Genomic DNA, 18375 nt, shown 5'->3' on the forward strand with positions numbered 1-18375 from the left:
AATTTATTGAGTTAGCTTTTGTTTTATGATTTTTATATAATTACTATTTTAATCTTGTATAAATTGCTTAAACTAGTTTTAAATACCATTCAATATTTTACTTAATGTTATACTATAGAAAAAACATTTTTTTATTATAAGAAAAAAAATCATCGATAGATATTTTACACTCCAAACTTAAAGGAAAATTATATAATTTAGTCATTTATAATAATCTGTTCGAAATATTATAGTAAAAACTAATTATAATAGAAATTTTGAATGAGTCCAAAATTTTACTGGTAATTATGATATCAAAAAAAAATTATAATTTTAATTATGATATTTTGAAAACTTTAGTGACAATTATGTAAGAATAAATACTTCATGCAAGTTTGGGCCCAATTGAGCCCAACAGCCCATAAGGAAAGCCCAGCATAACATATGCAAAGTTGGGCCTCTTTAAATAAAATATGATATAATAATTATGTTGGATAATAAAACTAAGGTGTTAGTTTGTGATAGCTAAGATAAGACGATCAAATTGACCTTATTATTATTTTTTCCCTTAGTTTGATATATAATAAATATTTATATTTTTATTATATATATAATTAATAATTTATTAGCGAGAAAACTCTTTGTGCCCTGCACATTATTTCAAAATTTTAAATCTTCTTGTTTGTGGAATAAGCATATCAAATTTATTACACTATATACTACGTTATAAGTCTTTTTATACTAACTATATGTTAAACAATAGTTTATCTAAAATCTAATTTACTAATACATGCTTAGCTCTATTCTCCTCTTTTATTCAATATTTTTATATTTTACTAATTATTAATTCACCTTTGAAAAAAAAAATCACTTCTATTATTCTCTTCCTCTCTTTTGTCTCTTTTCCTCATCAATTCATCATTATAATGAGTATCTTCGTTATTTATTTAAATATCTCTATTTATGTGACGTTAAATATATCGGTTTATAGTCCTGTCGATGAGATAGAACTTAGTTAATCTTTTATATTCTACTATCTTCTACCTCCGCGGTTTGAATTCAATACTAACTAGAATATACTACAAGACATCCAAATAGTTGACACTAAAAAGAATAATAAATGAGAGGAGGGTTCCTCTTATTAAAGACGATGGTAGTTGGGTTGTAGGGTTACTATGTGAACATCGAGAATCTTATTAAAGGATAAGAAATTTTGGTGGACCTTGGTATGCCTCAAATTGTCCGGTATTCTCCTTTTTTTTTTATTTTTAGGTGAGAGATATCATTCATTCTAATTAGATAATTCTAAACCTGGTACACAAAAAATTAAATGAGGAGATAGTTTTGACTTATTAAGCCCAAAGTGCACATAGAAGTAAAGAAAAATAAATTGTATTATGTGCTACACGGGCACAAAATATCTATCTTTCAGCGATTTCATTATGATTATAATAGATTCAGATTAACAAAAAAAGTAAAATTGTGAAAGTATAAAAAATTATGCGTTCTGCTAAATCAGACATGTCTAGAGTATTATCGTTTCGGTAGCGTCACCTAGGGTTTGACGATGGTAATGGAGCTAAGCGAAACATCAATAGAGATGTAGAGGGTGAGAGAGTGAAGAGAAGGTGACGAAGGGTAGGGAGTGGCAGCGACAACATCTACTAAGGGTAGCGATAGTTGATTTAAAACATGTACTAAGAGAGAAAGAGAAAGAGAAGGAATCAAGGAAAGAATGTAAGTGAGTATCCTTTATGCCTACTCTTCTTTAGCAACTTTTTCTACAAAACTGTTAATTATCTTAATAAATATTTAAGTAAGATTTAATCCCCCAATCTTTTCTCAAAAAATAAAGGAAAAAATATATAACTTTTGTGCTTCTGCTTAAAACTTTCACCCTTTTTAAATCATTCTTGGAGCCCACATTAATCTCCTTTGTTATGATAAATGCAGCTATACATTTAATTGGCAGCCTGAGACAAACAGATCATAAAAATGTGTGCATAATAAGTAGCAGCAGGTAGATGTGCTGCAACTGAGCAGAAGTTTGAATTAAGCGTCCAGCTTCGCCAGAGCTCCCCAGAATGGGAATAAAAAGGTATCTAATGCTCAAAGAAAGGGAAAAAGGAAAGGGATATCCTCAAGAGGTTTGAGATAGAAATACTCGACACTTTCTATAAAAGATAGATACTATAATATTTTAAATAATTAAGGGATCAAAGTAATGCTGAGTTAAAATTATTAATAGCTACCTGTAATTAAACCTATTTATTTATTATGTTTTGTCCATTGAAAGACTGGAAGTAAGTTGGAGAAGGAGAAGAAGAAGAAGAAGAAGGCTTCCAGGAAATTGATATGGATGGAATCATGCAAGCAGGCAACATGCATATATGTGCTTATTAGCAAAGCTGCCGAATATCCAGTATGGCTACTTAGATGACAGACTGGGACTTTGGATGGGAGGACAAAGAAATAATTAATGAGGAATAATGATGATATAATATGCAAGGCAACTAGGCAAGGGCTTTACATGCTGTATTAATTAGTCATTTTATCAATATAATTAAACTAGATATAAAGGGAATTGCTCTTTGGAATTATTATGCTTCACATTTTATTTTTTTGTTTGAGACAGAAGAAGAATCTTTTATCCTATTTCAAGTTTCAAAGTGAAATATCAAATTATCCAAAATACTTAGCAGTTCCCTGCCATGCATCATTTACTACAAAAGTTCCCAGTTTGAATGAGATAAATATAAATTACATTTTATTTTTTTTATTATTAACTTTTTAAAATTGTGCGTACTTTTTATATAAAATATTAACGAGATTATATATATTATTTTTAAAATAAAATATTAAATATATCATTTTTTTTATAAAGTTAATTCTAGAATAGTTAATCCTTTTTTTTTTCTTATATTCTTGTTTGTTTTGAATTTAGGGACTTTTTATGAATTAACTAAACATCTTTTTAAATTTTTTATATTTAATTAAATTAAGACTAAGAAAATAAAACTAACTAACCCTATATTTTAGAATAAGAGTATAGTAATTATCTTTAATATAATATAAAATAAAATAAATTATGAAAAACATATTTGTATTTTTTATAAAACTATTATAAATACTTTTTAATTTAATATATATTAGTTTAATAGGATATATATCAACGATAAATTAGTAGTTATACTAGTGTAGGGTAGACGATGTAATCTTGACAAATAATATTTGTATTTTAAAATATAATTGTTATAGAGTAAAAAAAAAAAATTTTTTTAAAAGAGGGAGTAGGGGGTAGATAATAAATCAGGGTTATGAAGCTGCCCCCAAATATGACGACAATGAAGGGAAGCCCTAGTACTAGTAGTAGTACTAGACTAGTACTAGTATTACCACGCCAAAGCTTTAAAAAGCGAACAAAAGAATCCCATTAAAAACCCTCCTCCGTCCTTGGGCTGATCCGATCCGAATTATTACAACTAGAAAAGGCATGCAACTCGAGTGTACGTGAGGAAGGGGGGGGGTCCCCACGCTGGCATGATCGGACGGCTGAGAGAAGCCAAGTTGCATGGGAACAATCATCACGTTCGAGATGGCTTTCCAAAGGTCGGTCGTTCAAATTTTCCAATCACTAGAAGAACTACTTATCTAAAGGTCGGTCGCTTTGATCTCAATCGCCCAACCACTAAGTCGATCGGATTTTAGTGGCGTACGTTGCGTGACTCACAAGATGCTCGAGCCAGCCACGTTGCTATCAACAACTTAATCACAATTAACAATGCATATTGATATTGCTCTATGAGCTAGCTTGTAATTGTAAGCCACCGCTACATGAGACTAACTTGTTTAGCCGTAAGTGGGCAAATGTGGCTCTCGTAAAAGGACCGCAAGTGGCCCCATTTTTTGTACTTTTTCTTAAGAGAAATTTATTACAAACATCATGACTTCTGTCTTTACTATCATGGATACTATGGACCCTCCGTTTTAATTTATGTTGGTATATGTTGAGCTAAATTAACATTAATATTTTTTAAAACCTTCATCTATAGATTGTCTAATGCAAGAGCATATTTTAACCTTATATTTCAGAGGAAAAAAGAGAGTTATTGAGGTAGTTTAGTCTTTTTAGACTTTTTGTTATGCGGCATAGGAAAGTGTGATACTTCATGAGGATTTAACTATAATTATCCTTATTTTTTTCTAAATAAATTATGAGTCTCTAATTTAATCATAGGTTATACAAAATGGCTGGCAACTAATTAGATTAAAACTGGACCACATAGCGTTTGATGAAAATTTCACCAGACATGCAGGGTGCTTTTGAAAAATTTCCCAGTTTTCTCTGAACTTTTTCAGGAACTGAAGAGGCAGTGAATTAAACAAAAGAGATGTCATAAATTATCTGCCAGTTCGTACTTCCCGTATTAAAGTACAGAGATTTTTTTCAAAAAATAAAATGCAACACAGATCAAGGTGACAAAATAAAGTTCCCACCTTCAGTAAGTTAAGAATAGATTTGGGGACTACTTGCCTGCTATAAAAAAGACATACCTCAAGGCCTACAATCTAAATAAAAGTAATAGAATTTGCATATATCACCCTACACTATAATCAATTTGCGGTTCAAAAGAGAGCAAAAAAGAGTAACTATTTCGCCCTTCCCACACTATGCTTGTGGCTCTTTAATATATATATATATATATATATATATATATATATATATATAAAAGTGGATGTGATGGCTAATTAAACTAATACCCATTCCGGTGAGCCGTCGCCATCGCCATGGGGACAATCTACTGGCCCCATTGCTATTTCTTCTGATTAGGAATCGGTCTCATATAGAAAGCGGCTGTCTACCCGATTCTAATATTGCTATTTTTCTTTCTTTCTTTCTTTTATTTCTGGGCTTTAAAATAAATAAATAAATAAAAAGGTATAAAGACGGAGTGCATGATGCCATTTCAATGGATTGGAGCACTCGTAAAGGCGAAGTGGGAAGAGGACGACACATGTTAGAAGAGCGCAATAGAGACAGTTTTTGGACGGTAACACACGAGTCTGTGGTTGCTGCCACCGACACCACGCCTGTTCTTAAAAATCTCTTCAAATAAAAAAAATATAAATATAAAAACTCTCTCAAAATTTAAGAAAAGAAAACATCTCTTTATATAGCTCGTTGAGGTGCTTTAAGATCGCGCTAGGGGATCAGTCCCGGAGTGGCCCTTCTTGAGTACGAAGGCGGGAAGCCAACAAGCACGAAGATTAAAGAGAGTCGTAAGAAAAAATTTGAATATTTCTTTCTTTTATTTCTGGAGGCAAACACCAATGGAGTAAAATACAACTCGCCTCGTAGTAATAATATAAGGAAGAAGAAGAAGAAGAAGAAAAGAACGACGAGAAGGACAGCATAATAGTCTACTAAAGTTTATCAGACGGACATAAATCGTAAAACTTTACTAGCGAGGGAAAAAAAATTAACGTGGAAGATAAATAAAAAGAAAAGTTTACCGGAAGGAGCCGGTGAGAGGGGCGGGACCGTACAGGTCGTATGGCTGCCAGAGGGCGTCGAGGGGGCACGGACGGTCGGAGCCGAGGCGGACCCACGGCTTCCCGCTGCCACTCCAATGGAGGAGGCTGACCGGGCCGGGATGGAGATCCCGGCAGCTACCCCTCACGTTGTCCCCACCCAGACCGTGCTGGTTCCACCTGTGCTCGATGGGCGCCACGTGTCCGGCGAACACGAGCAGGAATGGCGGCAGCGAGCCCAGCTCGTAGATACGGTCGGCCTTCTGGATCTCCATCCACCGCTCGATTCGTCGTGTGTACCCGGACAGCCGCCACCGCACGAGGTCCACCACCATCACCCCCGTGTTGAAGTAGCACGGCCGCCGACCGGCAAATGCCCTGGCAAGGCGGGTGTCGGTCCAGAAGCGGTCGGTGAAGTATTTGGTGAAATTCGCATGGCAGTACTCCGGGGCGCCGACCGTGCGGCCGGCCAGGTCGGTGTCCCAGAGCTTGGCCACGTCATCCACAACAACGAGGTCGGAGTCGAGGTAGATGATGCGCCGCACGCACGGCTCGAGGAGGTCGGCAAGGTAGTTCCGCGCATAGTTGAGGGGTTGCTCGAGGGCTTGGCGGACCGAGGTGGAGATGAGGTTGCGGACCCGGTTCGGGTCGAAGTAGTAGAACTTGAACCGGAGCTGGGGGAAGGCGGATCGGACCAGCGGCTCGAGGCCGTGGTCCGAGACAAGGAAGTGGAAGAAGACGTTCTCGGGGCAGATCGCATTGCGGAGGACGGACTGGACGGCGGCGATCGAACCGCGGAGGTACTCCTCGTCAAGCGTGATCGCAATGTGGACGAGGGAGGGGTCGCAGACGGTAGGGTCACCGCCCGACCCACCGCATTCCGCCGCATTGCGGAAGGGAGGGGCCCGGCGGAATCCGGCGGCGATCGCGCCGGACGATCGGAGATATCCATCGGAATGCGAAGACCGGATCGCCTCGGCTGGTGGGAAGGAGTGGAACGACGGGGAGAGCACGAGCATCACCATCGCGGCGGAGAAGAAGCCGGAGAGGCGCATGACCCACAGCATCGTAAGTCGCCGGCCAACCCGCTTCCGCCTCCGGCGCCGGCGAGTACGAAGATCGAATAAATAGGAGACGCCGTATAATACGCTTCCCCTGAGCCCCGCCACTGACAGGGTCGAGTAGGAACCCTAACTCTAGATCGAATCGTGCGATCGTTCGGGCTAGGGTTAGGGCTTCAGGTTTCAGAGAGGGGATCCCTTGGGAGCGAAGCGATCAGCCATAGGAAGGGAAAGCCGAGAGGAGGGAATCCGTAGGGAGACGAGCAAAAGGAACAGGAGTGCCGCGCGGTAAACGCACCCGCCGTACGATTCTTCGCCTCCCCTTTCCCGCCCCTTCGCGTCTTCTGCTTCTCGTCCTCCGCTGGCTTTTGCTCCCCCTCTCGAAGCGGCAGAAGCGGAAATGACAGGTAAGTAGTTCCGCCTCCTCCCCCTTTTCCTCGTCTTTCTACGGATCACAATATTTCCCACTGCAATCCTTAATTTAATTTTTGTTGGTGTTAACTAATTGCCCTTCTTAGTTGTCCTCGGAGTCATATATATATTTATTTAGCTGACTCTTCCGTTGCGTAATATGGACGTATCCAGTCCTCTGATCCTTGCGGATTAGAGGTTTGTTAACTACCACAATGCATTGATAGAAATTTAAATTATTTATGGCTTTTATGCAATTACTACCTGCAACTTTACCAATTAGTAGGAAAGCCCTTTGGCCTTTGGGGGTTGTTTGCGGGAAGTGACGCACGGTGGTCGTGGCGCTTGAGTAAAGAAAGCCACGTTCTTTTTCCCTCCTAGCTGGCACTAGCGCAGAGACTCGCACGCTCGGGGTCCCACCATCCAAATATGACACGTGGACTGCATCCCGTCCTGATCTGGATCAAGAGATGGCCACACCTTTGGCGACAGGGTATAGTTATGGTGTTCCGCGGTGCCTCGTGATTCGCGAGAGCTTATGCCATCCGCCAGCCTGGCGCCCACTATACTATGGTTTTGGCGGGTAAAGCGTTCTCCACCTAAAGTGATCCGCTACAATTCTAGTCGGACCAATAGCCCCTGGATCCTCGTGATTCGTGTCACTTTGGACTGACGTCTCAGTCGTTGGCAGTTCAACGTCTCCGACGGAGTTATTTAGTAGTTTAATTTTAATTGGACTTGCATTTATAAACCACATACTTTAATTTAATATTTATGCAAAAAGATATTTCTTGTAGTATTCTATCCTCGTGAAATTTAAACTAGGTGCATTATTTCGTCTCAACCAGGGTTCCCATGTGACTTATTTACTCATAGATCATTAATTATATCAAGTCAAAGTACACCAAAGTTTAAATAGCACAATCTATATATACAAATCTTTTCTTTGGACTTCTCGCACGATTTCCGAGGTTAGTTCTTCTATGCTCGCTTTCTATTTGTTCGACTATAATGTTTTTTTTTTAAGCTCTTACCGAGTTTATATATTCTCTATAAGAATATATCTAAGGAAAGAGAGTTGTAACGTGATGGCACATTGTCTGTTGAGATCTCATTAATGTGGACTTTGGAATGTGGCCAGAATTGTGCATGTTACCACGTATATAGATGTTGAACTTAATTGTTGGATTCATAGACTTTGCGTGGGATTAAAGAAGATAGCTGAAAAAAACATAAAATAAGATACAAGAACAATTCATCTAGTGTGATCAAGAAGTTAATTGGCACATAAGTTTGTAGGCATTGGTCTTATTTTTCGAATTCATGTTCTTTGCGTGGTACTATTATAGAATTGGTCGAGCTCAACAATATTTGATATAGACTCTACGAGCTAATAAATCATGCATTTTATCATTAATATTCTGATAAATTTATTAAAAACAACATATGCTTTGTTTTTATTATCATTTGCACTATCATATGCATTCAGCCTCTATATTTTAATATCTTAAAATACTTCATTATACTTTTTTTTTCCTAAAGATGCAAGATTACTTTAATAGTTTGGAGTAAGTCCTTTTAAGATTAAAAATAAAAGTAAAATGGGAGTTATATTTAAAATCAAATTTAGGTATTCGAAGCATTATACTAATATTATTTTTGCAAAAGTAAAAAAAATATTTTACTTTTGCAAAGAAGTAAAATATTAGGATGTGAATAATAATAAAAGTAAAATATAAATTGTTTTTTTTAATAAATTTCCAAATGCTTTCTGAAACTACTCATTACTTTTTAATGTATTAATGGCGTTAAAATAGCATAAATCTTGTGGCACGAATGAGAAACGAAACACACAACGTTAGCTCACACCCTTGGAACCCTAAAGACATGAAAAGAACCACGTATTCGTTGTGGCTTTGGCGTCTTGCTCGGGCTATAGACGTTAGTATTAGTTTCTTATTGGTTCTCTTATTCCCACATTTATTTCATGCCTTGTACTTAAACTGGTGATTGGGATATGGGACTAGTTGTTTTTTTCTATTACCAATTTGCTACTATTTATATTTTAGGTCTTTAAATATCATTCAAACTCTCCATGTGAGGATGTGCAAATGGGCCGGGTAGTATATGATTTGATCCGGTTCCGTATCCGTTTTTGTCAGACATAGGTTAAGATTTATATACTCGATGTGAATATTGATATGGGTTGACAAATAGTACATGAAAATTAATATCCTATATCTATATATTCTAAAATATCATAAAGTAAATACGGATATATTTGATAATTAGGTTTATTATCCACTCAGTATCCATATACGAAAAAAATATAATTTTACCAGCATCTGAATTTAAAATATATGGATAGAGATATGATCAATTGGGCCTTTGATATCAAGAGGAGAAGAGAAAGGGAAAGAACTTTGGGCCCTTGATCAATTGGGCCCACAATAACAGACCATAATTCTAATTGCATCTGATGTAAATAGATGTCCATCTGGCCCACATGAAACATCCATGATGGGATTCACGGAAGAGGCTTAAGCCTATTAATAAAAAGAACAAAGTTTTCTTATCTATCCTATGTCTTCCAGAAAGTCTTTCTGAGCACAGCTTACGAAATTTGTCGTGCTCTATCTATAGATAAATAGAGGTCATGCGTTCAAATATTTAATAGTCACGAGTTTGAATATTTCGTAGGGATGATTTAATTATGTAGTGATCCATTTGTTAGAAGTATTAGCTCTGTTGTTAAATCTTTATTATTGTAGTTGACTAGTTCTTTTTGATTTAGCTTATAATTTGTTCTTGTGACTCAGAATAAAAAGATTACCGTTGTAATATCTCAAAATTAATTGTTATTATATTTTCATTACATGATAAAAGATTATTAAATCCTACTTATTTAAAGTAGTTGGTGAAAGAAAAACATTGTACGAGAACAAAAGTTACAAAAGGTGACAAAAATTTCTAGCTTATTTATATTAATTTAGATTTTCCTTTCACTTCTTTTTTGGTTTTTTGTTTTAAACTTGACGAGAAAAGACGTAGATAGAATCATAGAAACTGCATCGTTACAAATAAAAGGGGAGAGGAATAGGGTATGATCGGCTCTCTACCGTCGAATAGCGATCTGAGCGGCATCTGCGCCAACGAACGGCCCATGCGCGATGATCGACTTATAGATCTCGACGAGCATCCTCTCCTCGTACTCCTTGCTCCTTGGCCTCCCAAAAGCCGCCACCTCCCCGCCGAACCCGTACCCGAATCCGGCGCCGAGGTGAGCCGATGAGGCGAACCCCAGCGTCAGCCGCACGTACGCGTCCCGGATCTTGGCGAGCCACCTTTTGGGCGACACCAGCCGCAGGATCCGGATCCGCATCCGCGGCGCGATCTTGATCCTCCAGGACCGGCGCCGCCGCGACGATCCGCCGGCGCCATCGAGCCGATGGTAGGCTCGTCGGCCCCAACACCCTTTGAAGCCACCCTTGTAAGTCTCCATCTCGATCTCCGCTTTGATCTCTTCCTGGGTTGTTTTAATGCATTGGGGAGAAATGTTTGATGGTAGATAGTGAAGTGAGGAGTGAGCGAGCGAGCGAGAGAGAGCAAGAGAGAGAGAGAGAGAGAGAGAGAGGAACAAAGGTCGTGGGTATCCGCTCACCGCTATTTGTTCGTAATATAAAAACAACGCGAGGGAAGAGTTTGGAATTATTTTATATTAGATCCGCTCCGCGGTGATTGCACCGCGAAATCAAGACCGTCGAATGGCGTTACGGTCTTCGTTGATTGGGTCCCAGTGCATGATGAAGGGATTCTTTTTTTTTTTTATCATTATGATGAAGGGATGAGACTTGAGAGCGTGTGCGGGAAGGAAGGAAGCGTGGAGCGGATCGTCCGCATTGCCGGATGCAGGAACTCGTCTGACTTGGGTACTTGGCAGCTTCTCACAATGTGAGGCGCGAGAATTGTGGGATGAATGTGGCTCAGGTGATCCTATCTGGGCCGCACAAGACTGTTGAATTGTTGATTAAAAACAAGATACTCCGCATTGACAGCGGAAAATCCGGATCCATGGCACGTGAGACAACAAGACATCCGACCTCTTCACGTGAGAACTATTACAAATTTCACATCATACTAATACCTTGACCTCTAATAGTAATAGTAATAGTAATAGTATCGTTTTTGATAAGCAAAATAACACTATTGTCATGGAAACCCCAACTTATAGTATTCTTTTGCTATTAATTGTTTTAGCATATTTTGCTGCTATCTCCAAACCCCTAGTCCCTAGAAAATTGGTGTTGTCTAACCAAATGCTTCTTCCATTTGTGCAAGTGGAAGAGGATTCTTCTCTCAGGTGTGCTCTAGTTGTCTCTTCCCCAAATTAAAAATAGAAGACGATGTCATCGATCCTTTTGGCAGGATTAGTTGAAGCACTTCTCTCTTAAGACCATTAAGCAGAAGATACAAGAGAAAATGGCAATTATCCTACTAAGTTGGACAACGGTGCTTAGCCTTGGGCCTTGAGGCCTCTTTTGAGCCCATCTAAAGCAGGGTTCGGTCTATGATTAAGCTGAGTTCGGTTGATCAAAGATACTCAGACCTAAACCGAGGGTAGAGATTAATATATATATATATATATATATATGGTATATAATAGACCTTTCTTTTCTGAAAGTGGCCGACATAGTTGAACACTAACTGCGATGTATTTACTTGATGGGCTATTAGCCTTATTACTTTAGATGATGGTGCCTCTCCTTAGTGCTATTCTTATAAACAATGTTGGATTGGATTAGGTTACATCTATATATTTTCTGAGGCTTGAAAGAAAGCGTAGAAGAGAAGGTCGTTGGATAATGATTTGATGTAATTTTATCCCTTTCCACTGCCTGTCATATACAACAAACAGGCAGTCCAGCCTGGAGATTCCTTCCCCTCATCTTGCCAATTATTTCTTATCTAATCTCGTCCCTCCGTTTTCCAGCCTCCACCGTCCGATTCATCCACACGCTTAGATCCGGAGAGCCAAATCCATGGGCTTAGTGTTTGGGCCGGGCGGAGGCACAATAACAGGCACACGTGTTAGTGAGTTCTCCAACTCTTTGATGTCTTTTGCTTATTTTATTAAAAGGATAGGGTGTAACATGCAAATTGGGAAAACGTAATATAAACAAAAGAGAAGGGCCAAATAAGAAAAAACGCGAGAAAAAAAGATAACCATCCCGGCTTATATATATGGACAGCTCGGGCGTTGTGCTTCCACCACGTCATCACTCCACCACTCCCACCTCCATCCGCGAAATGAAGATGAGAGCTTCCGAAACGGCTCGCACAGTGGGGCAGCGTCTCCTCCCCGCGTTTCCCCGATTCCCACCTCCGCTACTCCTGCTGCTGCTAGCGGCGGCCGCTTCCTCCTGGCCACTGATGACGGCTTCGTCCGCCGTGATCAAGGACGGGGTCACGTGCAAAATGTGCGCCTCATGCGACAACCCGTGCCAGCCCTCCTACTCGCCGCCGCCTCCGCCGGACTCGCCGGGCACAATCTTCTACTGGTCCCCTCCGCCTCCGAGCGGCGGCGGCGGTGGAGGAGGAGGAGGAAATCCCTACTTTACCCCTCCTCCGCCCGGTATCTACTACCCGGCGCCTCCTCCGCCTAACCCCGTCCTGCCCTACTTCCCGTTTTACTATTATAGCCCTCCCTTTGCCTTTAATTACAATTCGGGCTCTGTTCCCCTCAAGCCTCTCTGTTGTATTCCCCTACTCTTCCTTCTTCTCTTCCTCCTACTGTGATCAACTTCAAGGGGGTGCTTATGCAAATTCGCTCAGTGAGCTCACTCGATCCCTTGAATCTTGTAATTTTCGTGATTTGTTGTAGATTTTAATTGTAATTAGGAAAATAAGATGGGGAAGAAGAAAAATAATGGGGGAACTTGGGATTTGTTGTTGATGGTAGGTCGAAGAAATGTAGATGTAAATGTGTATTATTGCTATCAAAGTTTAAATATTCTTCGTCATTCTTTATATATATATGCTCGGCTTATTATAAGTTGGACAATTGTTTAAGGGAAAAAATTAATCAAATATTAATCCTTGTGGGTTGAATTGAACTTATAATCAACATCCGTCTATGAGCCAATTTGACCCAGCAGCCGTCCTCCACTCCTCCCATTATCCTATACGTGTTGCTATGAATATAGCAATAGATTTAGGGAAATTTATATTTAACATTATATACAGTTTAGTCTTACGTAGCTGTTGGAATTTGGTACCAAATTGGAGTTGACATTGAAATCCAGCTTTCAGGTCCACTGTAGTGTATATTGAATCACCTTTGTATGGGCTATTTTTTTTTAACTTCTTGATGTTCTTTTTGTGGTGCCGCTGAGTAAATGAGAGGTTTATTTCTTGGACTATTATTTTTTTATTTCGTTGCAAGATAGCTTGTATTATGCTACATCTAATACCGTATTTTTTGTGTGGTTTAGTCTGTTTGTCAGCCAAGTAAAGGACTTGTAAAAGAGTTGTCACCTTTTTTTTTTTTTTCTTTTATGTGTCAAGTTGTATTTGCTAAATAAAATAAATCATTAGTCTACGGACTTTCTTTAAAAGTAAATAATAATATCGAAATCCAGCAAAGTGACACCGTTCAACGTATAATGAGTCTAATAATTTTATGACACTAGCTGTATTATATTCTTAATGCAGTTTGTTGGAGAAGATTGAGATATTGGGAATTAAGTTTTCTCTCTTTTTTCTCAAACAAATAGAAATAAATATGTTATATAATTCCTCACGTGATTTACATATATTTATGAATGAAAAAGAAAATAAAAAACTAATAGAAAGAGAGTTTATATATATATAAATAGATTGTCTAAGTAAAATTATCCCTAACAAATATTGCTATATTGCCTAATATTTTTCTGCATCACCAGAAAGCTATTGAATTATACAGAAGTAGTTAGCTCCTGAGGGGTTAGTTGGCTTCCTTTCACTTACTCATTTCAAGTGTTATTCGTCCACGATTAGGTAGAATAATCCAGATAACCAGCACAAAGGGAGTACTATATATAAAGCCTAACTTAAAAGATTCTCCAACTCGTTAACTCTACTAGAAAATTTAAATCATCTTCCTAAAATTTAAAATGTACGAAGTAGTAGTTAAGTACAATATCTTAGGGTCTAGTTGCACGTCGTTAATGCTACATCAATCACTGCTATATGTATTCAAACATTTAAGAATCAGTTCGTCAATTTGATTCAGAAAAACTATATCAATAGCCGACAGATAATGTTACAGTCTAGAGTGGGCCAAAAAGCTTCAAATATTTGGCTGTCACCGTCATCACGAGTTAGACTCTGGTACTACTGACTACATCAATTAGGTTAGTCTTTTGTCGTCATTTAAAATAAAAATTAAGAAAATGAGAATAAGTGAACAACACTAAGTCCTCTTTTATTATATAAATAATATCAATTATAGAATATGTTTTCTTTTTTATTATTTTTAAAATTAGGTTTTTTTACTTTTGAAATAATAATTCTCATATTATCTTGTATTATGAAACAATTACTTTTAACGTGACATAAAGAAAAAAGAGATGAGAACAATATTTTTAAATGAAATTAACTCTTTGATATAATACAGAATAAAATTTTATATTAAATATGCAATATAATATATAATTTTGATAAATATTATTTGATTCTATAATAGAATTATTATAATATCTAGCTGTTATTCTTAAATACAAATTTATATTTTAAAATAAGAGAAAAATTATTTAGGCTAACACTTTGAGTTGGGAGCTTCTTGAAGTTACTTCAAAAAGAAGTGTTTTTTTTTTCTCCTGGTCCTAGCAAACTGCTCTACTAGAATTTCGGCTACTTCCTCTTCACTCTTTTATATGTCTTACCAAGTAAAAGAGAAAATGTATTAATATGAACGAAATTTTTTATTATCTTGATGATAATTTAGGGTATATGACATGTAACGGTTGCTCATTTGGCATCTCTTTCCCAAACCTAGCTAAACTATAGCATCTTTCAATAGGACAACATTGATACGTACCCGAATTAGCTGGTAGACCGCAAGACTAAACCTAGTTAACGCTCTTTACTCGAATTAGAATACCGACCTTCTATTTTGTCCCGTGGTTGTCCTTCCATTTAGGCGCTCTTCCCCTCTCCCATCAAATGCCAACGACCTCTTCTTTTGTCCTTTTCCTTCCCCTCCTATATAACCCCACCTCCCCCCGACGGGTAGTCGTCCAGATCAGCCTATTGGGGTCGTCCCCTCGTAAGTCCTTAATAAGGAAACCTTTTCCCCCCCTCCATGCAACGTAACCTTGCTTGCTTGGTTGGGGACTAATCTTTCCACCTCTCTATAGGCTCTCATCTCCTTCAGATTAGATATATTCTGATCAATAGAAACAAAACAGAAACACAAGAAAAAAAAAAGGGTCTGGTTCCAACCATGGAGAAGAAAAATATCGGTATCATCGGCGTCTCCGTCGTCCTTCTCGTGGCCGTCGTTGCCACTATCGCCGTCGTCACCCACCACGGGGGGTCTAGCTCTACCCCGGCCGCGGAGCCGCAGCTATCGTCCTCGGTGAAGTCGATCAAGGAGTTCTGCAAGGCGACGGATTACCAACAGACGTGCCAGAGCGAGCTCGAGTCGGCCGCCGGAAACGCCACGACCCCGACCGACCTCGCCAAGTTGATCTTTAACGTGACCTCCAACCGCATCAAGAGTGCGTTGAACCAGTCTGTCGTCTTAGCGGAGCTGGCGAAGGACAAGCGCACGTCGGGGGCCCTCGAGAACTGTCGGGAGCTCCTCGAGTACGCCGTCGACGACCTCCAGACCTCCTTCCAGCAGCTCGGCGGCTTCCAGATGACTAACTTTAAGAAGGCGGTCGACGACCTCAAGACGTGGCTCACCGCTGCGCTGACGTACCAGGACACGTGCCTCGACGGGTTCGAGAACACCACAACCAACGCTGGCGACTCCATGCGCAAGGCGCTCAACAGCTCCATCGAGCTCACCGCCAACATCCTCGCAATCGTCGACGAGTTCTCATCAACTGTCCAGAACCTCGAAATCCCTTTGTTCAGCCGGAGGCTACTCTCCGACGGCGACATGCCGTCGTGGATGTCCGCCGGCAGGAGACGGCTGCTTCAGGCCTCTCCGTCAGACTTAAAGCCGAACGTCACGGTGGCGAAGGACGGAAGCGGCGACTACAAAACCATCAATGACGCGCTCGCTGCCGCCCCGGAAAAAAGCAAGGACATCTTCGTGATCTACATCAAGGAAGGAGTTTATGCCGAGTACGTCACAGTGAACCGGTCGAAACCCAACATCGCCATGATAGGTGACGGCGCCACCAAGACCAAGATCACCGGAAACCGTAACTTCATGCAAAATATCACCACAAAGGATACGGCCACATTCGGTAAGTACAGTTCTTTTCAGTGAGTGAGTAAATTTACATAGTATCAGAGAGAGTTATATCGACCTTTTATACAAACAGCGGCAATCGGGGATGGATTCTTCGCGCGAGACATCGGGATCGAGAACACAGCCGGGCCGGAGAATCACCAGGCGGTGGCCCTCCGCGTGCAGAGCGACCAGTCGGTGTTCTACCACTGCCGGTTTGACGGCTACCAAGACACGCTCTACGCCCACGCTCTCCGTCAGTTCTTCCGTGAGTGCACGATCACCGGCACCATCGACTTTATCTTCGGCAATGCCCAGGTGGTGATCCAGAATTCCCAAATCATCGTCCGGAAGCCAATGGACAACCAGCAGAACATCGTCACCGCGCAGGGCCGCAAGGAGAAGCGCGCTGCCTCCGCCATCATCATCCAGAACTGCACCGTTAGCGCCGACCCGGCCTACTACCCCGTCCGGAACAAGATCCCGACCTACCTTGGCCGGCCGTGGAAGGAGTACTCCAGAACCATATACCTGCAGAACCAGCTCGACGACTTGATCAACCCGCAGGGGTGGCTGCCTTGGCTCGGCGACTACGGCCTGAAGACTTGCTTCTACGCTGAGCTGGACAACCACGGCCCCGGCGCCGACATGAGCAAGCGTGCCAAGTGGAGGGGAGTCAAGAGCATCTCCTACGACCACGCGCAGCAGTTCACCGTCGAACATTTCATCCAGGGCCAGCTCTGGCTGCCACATACCGGCGTGCCGTTCATCCCTGGGCTCCTCCCTCTGTCGGAGTCCGGCAGGATCCATTGAAGAGTTAGTCCGAGTATTTTGGAGGAGTGCGTAGGAGTGGGAGGGAGAAGCTGCATGCATTAATTATATCACTACCCTTCTACTTTCTTGGTGCTATTGGACTAATGATGGATGTATCTTGAGTTTGATTACAATTTCTTGAATCTGACAAGATTGACGTGGAGTTAGGAATATATATATAAAAACTTAGTCCTGCAATAAAACAAAAGTTTCCAATGCCATGTTATCCACAAACACAAATAAAGTTGCACATATAGCTTGCATTCATTTGCGAAGCAGACACGACACCAACATCCGAAAGCACTCAAAAGATTTAAAGACGTGTACATGCATGCTTGCACACGTACCCCTTGACCTACATCAACGCATAACAACAAGATAAAATTATAATTAAACTTCTTCTCTTATTCCAATCTCTCAAAGGATCGGAGTTGTCCACGTATGAGCAAATTGATCAAAGATAAGTTCCAGGATTGTCAAGGAGATAAGCTTCAGCAGCACTAATAATCCCAGCAGTGATCTCCTTGGCCTTGGTTATCTCCTCCTCTGTAGTGACTCCAGGAATGGCTTCATAAGTACTGACCACCTTGCACACACACCCACCATTGCTCCTGGGCTCGAACTTGATGTCGGTTGATGCAGACTCGATCCTGGTCCCAAGACCACATCCTTCGATCAGTGTTTGCTTGCACTCAAGCTTGTCATTGTCCACAAAGTCTAGTCGCTCCTTCATATAATTATATGGCATTGCTGCATAATTAATTAAAATGCCATGCATAAGGGACCATCAGACGATACAAATGTAAACCCTAAAGTTATACCATAGGTTAAGTTGAACTCCCTAACACTCCCAACTCCACCACCACCTTGAACGGCGGCGGCCCTCACGATGCCGTCGGGTTTAAGCTTCAGGGCGAGGTTATGCCATTCGACGACGGCGGCCTTGAACAGCTTCGATGCACCGACCGGGGAATCGATTTCGAGGGTCCATGTATAAGTATTCATGGCTATGGCTAACCAAGTTAAATTCTTATAGAGCTCTCTCCTGCTGATCCCTAGTGTTAAGTGTACTTGCTATTATATAGTGCTAAGTTGTAACGTCTTTTGATATAGGTGAAATCTTTGACTGCGTTATGG

The 18375-nt window shown here is 40.4% G+C and overlaps 4 protein-coding genes across 4 annotated transcripts; 1 reads left to right on the forward strand and 3 right to left on the reverse strand.

The window, feature by feature from the left end:
• Positions 1-5260: 5260 nt before the first annotated feature.
• Positions 5261-7154, reverse strand: LOC140790673 (probable galacturonosyltransferase-like 7). Its single transcript, XM_073140861.1, has one exon. It carries the CDS (start codon positions 6576-6578, stop codon positions 5490-5492), a length of 1089 nt encoding a protein of 362 aa, XP_072996962.1. The 5' UTR covers positions 6579-7154; the 3' UTR covers positions 5261-5489.
• A 2944-nt stretch (positions 7155-10098) lies between these two features.
• Positions 10099-10485, reverse strand: LOC140791181 (uncharacterized). The gene has a single exon (XM_073141595.1). It carries the CDS (start codon positions 10483-10485, stop codon positions 10099-10101), a length of 387 nt encoding a protein of 128 aa, XP_072997696.1.
• Positions 10486-15271: 4786 nt separating this feature from the next.
• LOC140790915 (probable pectinesterase/pectinesterase inhibitor 21) lies at positions 15272-17473 on the forward strand. Its single transcript, XM_073141226.1, has 2 exons — positions 15272-16441; positions 16520-17473. Exons 1-2 carry the CDS (start codon positions 15466-15468, stop codon positions 17236-17238), a joined length of 1695 nt encoding a protein of 564 aa, XP_072997327.1. The 5' UTR covers positions 15272-15465; the 3' UTR covers positions 17239-17473.
• Positions 17474-17692: 219 nt separating this feature from the next.
• Positions 17693-18243, reverse strand: LOC140791182 (pathogenesis-related protein 1-like). Its single transcript, XM_073141596.1, has 2 exons — positions 18060-18243; positions 17693-17988 (listed from the first exon to the last, which is right to left on the reverse strand). The coding sequence occupies exons 1-2, from the start codon at positions 18241-18243 to the stop codon at positions 17693-17695; spliced, it is 480 nt and encodes a 159-aa protein (XP_072997697.1).
• Positions 18244-18375: the final 132 nt, after the last annotated feature.

This window comes from Typha latifolia, chromosome 6 (assembly GCF_019914945.1).
Source record: "Typha latifolia isolate L0001 chromosome 6, TyphaL0001v2, whole genome shotgun sequence".
NCBI lineage: Eukaryota > Viridiplantae > Streptophyta > Magnoliopsida > Poales > Typhaceae > Typha > Typha latifolia.

Bases quoted from the DNA above. Each gene is read 5' to 3' on its own strand.
- LOC140790673 (XM_073140861.1), bottom strand. From the start codon at position 6,578: ATGCTGTGGGTCATGCGCCTCTCCGGCTTCTTCTCCGCCGCGATGGTG.
- LOC140791181 (XM_073141595.1), bottom strand. From the start codon at position 10,485: ATGGAGACTTACAAGGGTGGCTTCAAAGGGTGTTGGGGCCGACGAGCC.
- LOC140790915 (XM_073141226.1), top strand. From the start codon at position 15,466: ATGGAGAAGAAAAATATCGGTATCATCGGCGTCTCCGTCGTCCTTCTC. The intron at 16,442-16,519 runs GTAAGTACAGTT...TTATACAAACAG, and splicing joins AAAGGATACGGCCACATTCG to CGGCAATCGGGGATGGATTC.
- LOC140791182 (XM_073141596.1), bottom strand. From the start codon at position 18,243: ATGAATACTTATACATGGACCCTCGAAATCGATTCCCCGGTCGGTGCA. The intron at 17,989-18,059 runs GTATAACTTTAG...TTAATTATGCAG, and splicing joins GGAGTTCAACTTAACCTATG to CAATGCCATATAATTATATG.